Genomic DNA, 12,201 nt, shown 5'->3' with positions numbered 1-12,201 from the left:
TTCGGGAGGCGAGGATCAGGACACACTGACGGGCTGGTAAGTCCTGCTTTCCCTCCCCAGTCCCAGGGTTGCTCTCTTTCTGGTTTTCCCCATGTAGCATTTAATTTTCATGAGATGAGGCTGCGGTGTGCCAGAATCCAGGGGTGCATGCAGCCCTGTCTCCCCGTACTGTGCCGGTGGGGCTTGCTTCAGTTTGGTGGGCTGTCATCCTGCACCTTCTGGAGGGAAAGCGTCATAAGTTTCTAAGTGAATGTGTTCTGAGTACGGTGGAGCTCCTTCCAAATCTACTGATTTGGAATCTGCCACAGAAAACAATGTCTTCTGAAGTGTAGTTTTCTGTATATACAGAAAGCAAACTATATAAACTGTAAAACATTATATAGAGACTAGAACATTATATAGACACTCAAACATATACATACACTAAAACATAAATAGTAAAGCATATTGGATAAATAATAAAGATTATGTGTGTATGTCTATATACATATATATATCATATATATACATTTCATATATATATGTATATGAAAAGTTCCCAGCCTTTCTCAAAGAAGTTTTTTCCTGGTGGACTTGAACTGGATGTTTCAATATTTCCTTTCCATCTGCTCATGAAACAATCAAGAGCCATTGCTTTCATATTAATACATTGTCACCACTAATTATTTATATAAAATGGAAAAATGAGGGAATTAGGAAGAAACGTTGAGAGGAAACGAAAGACTTTTGAGAGTCAGTATTGGAAATTGCTCAGTAAAGCTGTTTGGAAATATATATATATTTTTTTAGAAATCTTCCAATTTATTCTGGAGCTGGGAAAATTTCAGCATTCCAGAAATGAAAAAGGCCACCTGTTTGTCTGCAGCTGTCCTGCAAAACAGCTTAGTGCTACTGGCAACTAATAATATCTCCAACTCGCAGAAGTGGCATGCACTTGGCATTTTGTTCAGTGTTCTGTGCAGACGTACAGCTTGGCTTGCTTTTGTTTTCCCCGAGTTTATCTGTATATCTCATCCAGGCCGTGCAGTAGCACATCTGACGAATGATGGTTCTGCAGCGATAAGCTCCAGGTCTGATTTGCAGCACGGATACAGTGAGAATATTTTGTATACTATTGTGGCAGATGAAAGGAATGGAAGTGGGCCAAATTCAAGCTGTTTGCTGTTGCATCTGATCAGCAGATCCTATGGAGAGAATTTGCCTGCTGTGAATATTTGATTCTCACTAGCTTGAACTATCTTGTGTGTTGGCAGTGCTACTGTGTGAATTTGCGGTGGCTTTCCAGGGTGTCTGTCCTGCACTGCTGCCAATTTCTGTGGGGTTTTTTTTACAGGGTTCAGGATTTTGTGCTCCATTTCGAGTGTAAGGAAAATGACTTAATGCTGTGCAGTAAACATCTTTTCATATTTATAACACATGGGTTATCAATCTTATAAAAACAAGGAAAAAAAAAAAGATTATAAATGAGCAGTATATTTTTGCCTCCCTCCACCTTTGTGGAGGTGTGTAATCCCTCTGCCTCCATTCTCTCTGCATTACCTGCAGATGGTGTCCTGGCAAAGTGATTTGGTAGAGTTGAGTCTGTCAGGTTACAAACCAGAAAGGATGAAGAGTTGATGGTATTGAAGTGCAGTTTTAAAAGCAAGAGCTGCTTTCCCTTCCTTCCCATGCATCTTTCCAACTCAGTTCTCAGGGAGTGACTGCCCTGCACCCCTGTTTGTCCATCCCTGCTCCTCCCCACCCCTTCTTGCTGGTTTGTGGCTGGCTTTGCCTGAGAGTTTGTAATGTTTTGTGTGTTGATTTTTGTGAAATTCAGTAAAGCAAGACATTCATAACTTTTTTCATTTCTAATACTTATAAGTAAATGACATTGCTTACAGTGCTGATCTAGCAGTAACTGTCAGGACTCTGCTTAGGCAGGCAGAAAAGGGCTGGGGTTTAACCTATCAGTGCATCCTGTATTTGTGCCCTCTGCTGTCCCCACACTTTTGTGGTAACAGTTTGTCTTCTGTAAGCAGCCTGTTTAGTTTATGTCACTGTATAGATAAAGCATGAATAACATTTTATAGATTTCTATAGATTATAGGTTAGTAGATTTATAGATATCTATAAATCTCTATATTTACAGATATAAAATTTTGTAGATTAAAAACCAGATAAAATTTGCAGAAGTTTAGGCTATAACCTGTAAGCTCACTGTTCCTGTGAAGGACAAAAGTCAGAAAAATATTTTCGATTGAATAGTGGTATGGGCTGAAACTGAGAGGAGACAGCATGAGATAGTTGCAGGTCCTCTGGGGCTGTAGGCGATGATGTGCTGACCAAGCGACCAACCCTGTGTCTACTCCAACTCTGCAACTGCAGCAAGTAACAGCTGAGAGAAAGGCAGTATCATATCCACTTAATGTGTTGAGGCAGTTGTGCAACAGTGCCTTGTAGGGGCTGCCAGAGGGAATGAGTTCAGGTTGTGTGTCTTCTGAGACCACTGTAAGAGATACCACCCTGTGAGCTGAGGCACAGCAGCTGGCCGCACTGCCATCCTTACCATTGCAGCGTGACCCATTTGCATGACCTATTTAACTCTGCCAAGTTTTAAGGAGCTGGGCATGCACATTAGGTGTGTGGTTTCAGTCACTTATTTAAAGTAAGGATGTTTTATATCCATTGCTGCCTATAAATCTATTTCTTTTCTCTTTTTTTGGCATTGTAGGTGACTACAAAAACCATGTAGTTACAGCTAACAGATACAGAACTATCATTTCTCTCAGAAAATGGAAAATATTAGCAAAATTTTCTGAGAACTGAAGAAACCAGGACTTGGCCTATGCAAGGTCTAGTAATCCTGAAAGAAAGCTTTGAAGGGAGCCGGGTCTTAACAGTAAGACTCCTTTCTCCTTTTAGTGGCTTATGAGTGTTTGTCTCTATAGTCTCAACAGAACTAACACGTACAAATCTCCAGTGTATTGGAGTGAACTAGGAAAACTTTAGTTTTGCAGTAGTATGAGATACACTATTGGCTTGGGGTTAGGCAGCGTAGGCGGGTTTACCTGAGTATCTGTAATTTGAAAACAATTTCTTTGTTGGCTTTTTTTTTAATCCTTTTAAACAAATCACCATTTTTAGGACCACTGGGAAATAAAAACTGTGAGACCGTTAACAAAACCAAAAACTTTTTAGTGCTCAGTGATTGCATCTTGTTGGCATGCGTGGTCATTTGTGCCCATAGAAGATACCAGCTTTCTGACAAATTGTTTGGGGGATAGTGTTAATGACTGTTGGCAAATGCTATTCTTACAATGACCATCAAAATAAAAGCATGTATGAAAACAGGCATAGGCTGGTGGCACTGGGAGTTTTTTGAGTAGTGGGCATTTGTTCATCAACAGAAGAACTGAATTTCCAAGCTACATGACTGCCAAATGGCTGATATTTTTTACTGCTTCGCGTAACTTGGATATGAACTTTTGGCATGAAGATGGATGCAATTAGTTACACTTGGAGTTCCCTCTACTTTGATTGTTTTCTAAACCTATTAGGTTACTCTGTCCTGTGCTTCCTGTATATTTTTGTTAGGAAATGTTGTTAGGGAATTTTTTTTTTATTTTTTTTTTTAATGCTTCTGCATTTTTATTAGTTTTACACATTGTTCCACCCACCATTTGGAAGTGACCAGAATTGTCCTCCATCAAAGCCTAAACACAAGAGTTATTCATGATGCAGTTGGAAAAATTATAATGCAAACTGTAAGCCAGATGGAGAATTTTACAAGCATCTTTTCATGTCATGAATGATGCTGTCTCTCTGCGTTATGGGCTCTCTGCTCTCTCAACTGCTGTTCCTTTCCCGCATGGCTCCCCTCCAGAGCTGTTAAGTTTCAGCCAGGGGAAAAAAAGGGAGATCTGGACTCCTCCAAATTTCCAAGTCTGTATTTCTTTGCGGTGCGGCTGGTGACGGCGAGCTTTGTGTGCAAGAGTGCTGGCATGCAGAGAGCACAGCGATTAGCATGCTGATTGCTGCGCCCCGACAGAATAAACAGGGCTGCTGTCGCCGAGCTATGGCCATGCCACCCAAACAAAGGCCCGGGAGCAGATATGGGGAGAGCCCTGCTCACGAATCCTGCTCTGTTTGGCAGGGTGGGCAAGAGCTGAACACTGCCCAGGCTCCTCTGCTTCCCAGATTTTACCGAAATGGAGGTCTCTGCCACACACTGTGGTTCTGCTCCACTCTAACTCTTCCCATGGCACCTTACCTCCAACTGGAGTTTTGAGATGAGAGGCCTCAGAGAGTATCAAGCTGTATGTTGCATCCTTACTTGTCCAAACACCTACCGTTGCAGTTGCTGTTCTAGTGGTGTATCTGCCTAAAACCTTGTTGTCTACTGGCCTTCAAGTTTTATCTGCATAAGAAAGATTCACTGGTTCTGTAAAAGGGGGCAGTGTACATTCATAAGTTTAAGTAAGTATAAACCAAACATTAAATGTATGTGCACACATACTGATTTAATCACCTCCGTGCAAAACTATGTGTCATCACTCATATTTGGTTTGAAAGAGGCTTATATCAGTTTCTGCTTAATCTCTCCTAGTTGTTTTTATTTTTTACACTCTGAAAATTGTAAATCCTTCCTAAAAACTGTTATAAAATTGGTGTTTCTTCTTACAGACAGTGGTCACATAAAGTGTAGCTGCAAGCATTTTATTAGGGCAGAAGGCACCTGCTCTCTTTTCCCAGTGGCTTCTGGCTGGTTAAGGTTGGAGAGGCAAGAGAGCAGTTGTGTTTACTAAGAGTAACTGGCTTGTTTGTATCAACATGCAAATGCTTTCTGAACAAACTGCGTGCATAACTGGCAATAGGCTGTTTCATACCTGCCCGTCCTGCTCTCTTCAGAAATCCAACCTTTTTGCCCAGTAACATTCTGCAGTTGTGTTGGCAGCCTGCAGCAGTAGGTGGGGAATTTAGCAGGGTTTTTCAGTTAAAGATTGCCAATATCTGGCTTTGGAAAGAGAAAAGTCAGCAAGCTTGTTGTAGTTACACATCTTAAAAAAAAGTTTCATATTTATCTGGTTTTCAAACAAAACATGTACTGACTTCTAAAATTATGTGACTGGAAATGTATTTGGTTCTTCATTTAGCTAATGATACGACTGTTTGTGAGCTGTTACTGAGTTAGGGAGAGATTGGTTTAGTAGGGTTATTTTTTTCGATGAAGAAGAGTTTAAAATTTGGGTTTGTTTTATTTTTGGTCTCTTTTCAGGATAATATCATCTTATTCTTAAGAGGCTGCAAAGAGCTGGGACTTAAAGAATCTCAGCTTTTTGATCCCGGTGATCTGCAGGACGCATCAAACAGAGTAACCATCAAGTAAGTACAAGAGCAGTTTGTGATTAGCATGTTACAACCTCAGATGCGTATGATGCAATAGCGAATAGTTAAGGATGAGCAAAAAAGGCTATAGAACTGTCATTTGTATAAAGCAAATAGGGAACTGAGGTTCGGGAAACCTTCAGCGCTGGGATGAATACACTGTTCCCTTCAACAGGCTTTTTCTAAGGGCTGTTATTTTTCCCAGAGATACTAACCACAGCTCTTTTAAAATACTGGTTTAGTTAAACAATGAGATTCTGTGGGACTTAGGGGTTTTCCTGAGTCTGAATTGATGGCATTCTTTTTTGTCTGTCCAACTAATGAACTATGTAGGCTGGGGAAAAAAAATCACAGCTCTGTTATTTCAGATTAAACTGGTTTGAAGATGCATTAGAGGACATTTATAGGCCTCTCAGACTCTACCAGGTGCAGACATCAGCACGGTCTGTTTATTGTCTAACAAGAGCGATAGCCTGGGACATGATAGTTGGGCTGAAAATGTCTGTGAGAAATGTGTGGACTGGAAATGCAGTTTAGATACCTTTTCATGGAAGCACACACCTACTGCCACACAAAGTACCACATGCATTTTAAGAGGTTCTCCTTCCTAATAGCTAATTATTTTTTTTAGAGGGTGAAGTCATTTTTTTAAAATCTCCTTTTAGTTGACAGCTTTTTAGCCACGGTATGTACGCATCCTCACTGCAAAGAGTATAGGTGCTTAGACTCTAATGCTTGTATTTTTAGCATTTCACTCCACAAAGTGATATAAAATATAGGTGTGAAACTGGCACAGAAAAATTACCGACTTCGCACAAAGTAGGCTTGAATCAAAGTCCATATAGTCATAGATTGAGGTCTTGATTCGGAACTGTTGTCCCTTTCAGGGAAGACTTTGTTGTCATGGACTAAAGGAACACAAGCAGTCAAACTGTGGTTTATTCTCCTTTATATTAATAGTGATCAAGCTCCCCACCCCCCAAAAACAAGAGCACCCCACATTTGCATAAAACTAACAAAATTTGTGATTGGTGTTATTTAGAAGTTCGTTTGGGGGTTTTTGGTTTGTTTGTTTGTTTGTTTTTTTTTGGTGTGTCATGTAATACTGAAAATTTACTGCTCTACAGACAAGCAAATACTTCTGAGTTGATTGAATGGTCTTGTTTCATTTGGCCAAAAAGATCACTAATGAAACCCTGGTCAGACATATCCATTTCAGAAAAGTGTATGGAAACAATTTTCTAAATTTCAGCAGCATTCTAGTTTTTTGTTTCTTTTTTTGCTTCTGGCAGTGGAAGCTGGGCAAATTTTCACGGTGTTCAAGCACTGTCTGGGAAAATTCAAAGGTTCTGAAAATCAAATTGGCCACTTTCCTTGTTTTAAGGAATAGTCTCCCATTTTTTTTTCTCCTTTCCAACTTTCTGGCTCTAATATAAGGTTCTTCTCGTCTGTACATACCAGTGAGAGGGAACTATGTAACATATTTCTTCTTAATCTGATAATGCTGCTGATACTTTACGATGTCCTGTAAAGTCATGACAATGAGTAGCTGGAGAGAGCTACAAAGCAATCCTATCTCCGTATAAAACCCTGGTGTCTATATGAAACCAGACAGAAAGAGTCTTTCTGATAAGAAGCTTGATCTTTTGGGGCTGAGGATGGTGGAGTACCTCGGAGGAGGCAGGTTGAGAGGCTGGGGCTAGCATGGAGCTCCAAGGAGAGCTGTCCAGCACATAAGCAAGTTGAACTAGGAGTAATAAACTCCATGGAGCTGGCTTGGCCCTCCGCTGAATATGATGCTGGATACATGTGAAGTGTCTCACTGCAATGGATTTTTTTTCTTCCCCCATCAACTCTTCAGAGAAAGCAGCTGTGGAATTGAGCCAGATGTTTTCCTAGCACTGTCCAACTTCACACTGTGTAACTGACTTGAGGTGTACAAGCCAAAGCCATGACTGTTGTAGAGAAATATGTTCAAGACTGTCTTCTGCTAGCTAGTTCCCATGAAGGTGACTTTTTTCCCCTCCTTGAAGACTTTTGAGGTTTTTTAAATACGGTTAAAAGGGTGTTTGTTCTGTGGTAAAGAATGAGTATGACATTATTGCACGTGATTAAGATAATGACATTTTTAACCATTTCTTTTTTCATATGAATGTTAATTGATGTATGCGTTAGATCTATTTTTTTTGGATCATTCAGCTTGTAAAAGTTATGAGCTAATGCTGTAAAGAATGTCTTCCTTACTTGTTAAACAAGACTCTTTACCACTGCTATTTTATAAGAAAAAAAACCCCGACTGTTTTATTTTTCTTAGCATGTGGGTATCAGTGGATAAAATTTTGTCTTTAAAAGATGTTGTAAAAAGAAATATATTTTAACATTGCCTATTTTTAGGCTTTTTTTATTCTCCCAGATTTAAGTACATTTATCTTTGGTTTTGTCAGGTAACTATTAATTCTGAAGTGGACTTACTGTTCTAGTAGAAAGCAATTCCACTATAAATAATCAGGACACAATCTTTACTGACTCTGAACTGCTCTTACTTGGTTTCCAGCATCTGAATGTGATGGACATTTCCTCCATTCATTTTTAAAGGTTTCTTTGCTGAATTTTGAAATGTTGTTTATGTTTGCACAAACTTTGTGCTTTGTTGTTTCTGTCATAGAACTTCTACCCTTTGATGAATGTTGATGAAAAAATAAGTTGAGGAGGATGACAACATTCAGCCTTGAGTGCTTGAGTATGCATTTAAAAAATAAATATGTTTTCCACAGCAGGTTCTGTTGTAAGTGGCAGGATCTTTGTTGCTTCACCCATCTACTTTGTTCTTTGTGATGCTTGTTTCCACAGAAGAATCCACTCTGTTTCCTTAATGTTTGGTGATGATTTCCTCAGTCTCCTCTGCATGTTTTGTTGCTTCCAGAATCAGTATGGGCTGCATGATTTATCACAGAGCAGAATCTGACTGCTGGATTACCGCAGAACCTATTTTAGCAGAGAGGACTTTCATCTTGTTTTTTGAAGAAATCAGCAAACTCTTTAAAGGACTTCTTGGCATTGTCCTACTTTACTGTGGGACCATTATAAACACATTTTTTTCTTGTACTTCCAGAATTCTAAATTAATGATTGAAGTAATGGTGACAAAATACTCCCATGTTATGAATAAACGAATGTGTGAACTACATGTTCTTAGCTTTCATGTGTTTCCAGCCAGCAGAAGCGTTCTGCAGGCTTTTGTCAGGGAAAACTTGATCTGCTGCATACATGCTCTTGGAAAATGTGTCTGCTTTCTGATTATATTTTCTTGTTTTTCTCCTGTGTGTGTGTGTGCAACCAGGAACATCGACTATAGTAGAAAGCTGAAAAATGTAAGTACATCACTTGGAGTATTTTTATTTTTTTTTTATTAGTCTGGTTAATCCTGCATTTGGCCTGAACAAGAATTGTGTCAGTAAAAACTGAGTACAGTTGAGTACTGCTAAAAAGTTATTCTGAATACAAACCTAACCAGGTTCTGTTGTACTAGAAAGTTAGGTAGAACTGCAATGGCAAAGCAGCCTTACAATACAAATAAACTAGAGAAAGTTTGTCTCTTCTTAGATAAGGAATAAATAGTGAAATCTCTGTGCTATCCATTGTGGTATTCACTGGGAACAGTTGGACTTGCCCATAAAGCTGTGCTTCTGTAGCCTTTCATGAATATATAGGCATAAAGTACATTTGCACAAAGCATCTAAAATGAAGCAAAATGGTTGTTAGATCTGGATGCAAGTCTTTGCTATCAGATTCGCTAGCTTTCTCATTCTTCTTCCAAATAAGTGAGTGTTTCCCCAGAAGGCTTATTCCATTTAACTTCAATTTCTTACTAATTTAACCTAATAGCAATGATAATGCATTCTGTAATTATGAAGTGGAAAAGAAAATGGCTAAACTTTGTTGGTCTCACAGTTAGTTGTTCACCTAAAGCCTAGCAAGATGTCTGTCCTTAGTCAGCTGTAAATTGCTAGAAATTCAATTTTATATTTGGCTCACATCCCTATAAATTGCTAGGAAACACCAAGACCTTTTCCTAATAACTGTGCAAGCCAGTAATCATGACTGCAGGTAAAAAAAAATAATAAAACTCACCCAAAACACCAATACCTCCCCAAAGAAAATTCATCCTGTGTTTCCTATCATCAGTTGAGTAGTATCTGCTGCATCCAGCACCCAGTGCTGCAGGGGAAGAGTTCAGCTTTGGCATTTTAGCACTTGTGAGCACTGCCTAAATATCTTTGTACAGATGTATTGTTTTAAAGGTAAAGTTTCAGAAGTATTCTCTACAATGTGCTTGTAGGCAATATATGCTTTCCAGGTGCATGGTCCTGCAACCTCAGCTGGCAGCCAGTTGGAATTGCTTGCAAATGTGATATTATTTGGGGAATAAAAACAAACAAAACCAATGGATAAAGAAAGGAAGAAGAGAGAAAATGATCAAATGCTAACAGAAATTAAAAATACCACAATCTTCATCAGAGAACTGAATGGCAAAATTAACTGGGCAGTTTCCTGGTTGCTAGGAATACTATATTTGCAAGTGTTTTCACTTAACTTGAGAACATGTAGTGTAAGAATTTTTTACATAAATTTGTTGACTAGTGCTGGTTGAAGGAAAATAGCTCGGATGAAGGTTGTTTGAAGATAAAACAATTCCATATTGTTGAAACCACCTCCTTTCACTCAGCACAGTAGTATCAATTTGGATGTAATTTTAAAAACAAGGGGAATATTTCTGAACTTTATTAAAAATGTTATTCGTTTGTTTCATGACATGTATGTTATCTAATAACTAAAGGGAAATACAAACGATATATATAAAATATTTTACATTATGCACCATGGTTGTTTTTAAACAGGGAATCTATGTGACACATGCTATGTCCTTTCGTGACAAGGCCGCAGCTGTGTGTGATTTTGGATATCACTCATGAAAAATGGGGATGTTAGAGAAAGTTGAGGAGAAAAGGCTAATCGAAAGTCTAGTATATGTGACTGAGGAGGAATGTGGGTGCATGTTTTAGGGAAGAGGAGTCTAGGAAAGAGATGACTGTCCCCAGCGCCCCCCTGGGATTTCTCCTAGTGCTATTTTCTTTAGGTTGCTATATACTATGAATTACATGGCCCTGTCAAAACATAAAATACTATATTTCAGTGTATTTAACTTTTTTAAGACAGTTAATGGCAACTATTATTTATTATCGGTTGCACATCTTTTCTACATCAAAGTATTTCCTCTTTGTTCTGCAGTTAAATACTTTGCAATGTCATGGAATGTGCCAAATAATGAGCATTAAGTGAGAAAAAGCCCTAAGTTCTGAGGTGATGGTTTGGCATTTTTAATCAGTGCAAAACACTGAACTGAATTGCCTTTGACAATCAGTATCCAGTCCAAATTGCTGCTTCACAGGTACCATTAAAGACAATGCTTTAAGTGGAGATGTATGTAGGTGCAGAGGACTGTCTTTGGGGGTATTTGATTTAACCATCATGAGCATTTTAATTTCTCCTTTCCTAAAAAAAGTGCAATACCAGCAGCATCAGATTTTTTTGCTACCTGAAGGAGTGAGAGGGTATATAAACATTTGCAAGAGCAATTCTTGGCTTTTCTTTTTCATGCTATTTTTGAAGTGACTTAAGAGTTACGGAGAGATATCAAGTCAGAACTTCAATGAAACCACTAATTCATTCTGTGTTAGTCTGATAGGAGCAACCAGATGCTCATGGCTTTTGATTAATCTTGGGCTAAGCATTTCTTAAGCTAGCAGAAGCCTGGAAGTAAATGTTCTCATGTCATCTGGTTAATTACATTAAGATGATTAAAAATGAACTGCCTTTTCTGTCCTTGAAAAAGGCAGACACACGTTTGAGAAGTTTTATTTATTCCGTTAGTCTTGATGGTTTTCATTAATGACCACTAGTGTTAGTACTTGTTAGGGATTTTTTTCCTATTGGATTTACAGATATATATTTATAAGTGTGTCTCCTAGACAGTTTCAAATATCTTGCCTAGTTTTTCTATTCAGTTTTATATTTGCTGTTTATTTTCCAGATAGACATGACAGTTTAATGTTTTTCTAAAAATACCAGAAAGATATGTTAAGTTACATACTCTGTAGGACTGTTTAAATTTTCATTGTTAGCCAATGCATTTATGTTTAACCACTGACAGACACTTTCAATTCTGTTTTATATATGACGAAGCCTTATGCCACTGTACAGTTTAGAATAAATGACATGCTGAAGGTAAGCAGGTTTAGGTAAGTGACTGTGTAGATGGCTTCAATTAATTCATATTAAATTTTGCAGGTGTTAGTCACCATTTATTGGCTAGGAAAAGCGGCAAACAACTGTACATCATATAGTGGATCAACCCTCAACCTGAAGGAGTTTGAAGGTTTGCTGGCACAAATGAGAAAGGTATCTTTTTTTGTTTTGGGAATGGAAATTTCATTTGGCTTATTACTCCCATAAATAACCTGTTTGTTGCGGAATATGAGAGAAGTGGGGGGCTGGAATACAAAGTGCTTACTAAACCCCTACCTTCTTCAAAAAAGTTTCTGGCTCTACCAAGCCATGAACACAACTTTCTTTGGCAGCCAACTTCGTGGCGATATCAGTGATGCAGCACATGGTGTCAAATAGGGCTTTAGAATTTTCATGTGACTCTGTCATCTTCATTTCCATGTGTTTTGGTTTCAATTATTTTAGGCCCACTATTATTAGGCCCGCTGTAGGAGACTTAGGCCCACTGTAGGAGAGGATCGAGTTTGAGATCATCTTAAGAACCTGGACGTGC

The 12,201-nt window shown here is 38.6% G+C and overlaps 1 protein-coding gene across 1 annotated transcript in view; it reads left to right on the top strand.

Annotated features, from left to right (window-relative positions):
- LOC104403705 (LIM and calponin homology domains-containing protein 1-like) overlaps positions 1-11,822 on the top strand; it is a gene marked incomplete at its 3' end in the record, with an annotated part of 55,763 nt that extends 43,941 nt beyond the window's left edge. The window contains exons 5-7 of the mRNA XM_010011941.1: positions 5,255-5,361; positions 8,704-8,734; positions 11,712-11,822. Coding sequence (XP_010010243.1) covers positions 5,255-5,361; positions 8,704-8,734; positions 11,712-11,822 — 249 coding nt within the window. The remainder of the gene's footprint in view (positions 1-5,254; positions 5,362-8,703; positions 8,735-11,711) is intronic.
- Positions 11,823-12,201: the final 379 nt, after the last annotated feature.

This window comes from Nestor notabilis, unplaced genomic scaffold, assembly GCF_000696875.1.
Source record: "Nestor notabilis isolate BGI_N333 unplaced genomic scaffold, ASM69687v1 scaffold2283, whole genome shotgun sequence".
NCBI classification, from domain to species: domain Eukaryota; kingdom Metazoa; phylum Chordata; class Aves; order Psittaciformes; family Psittacidae; genus Nestor; species Nestor notabilis.
Note: the sequence above shows the minus strand (reverse complement) of the source record. Positions and strands in the feature narration are given on the sequence as shown.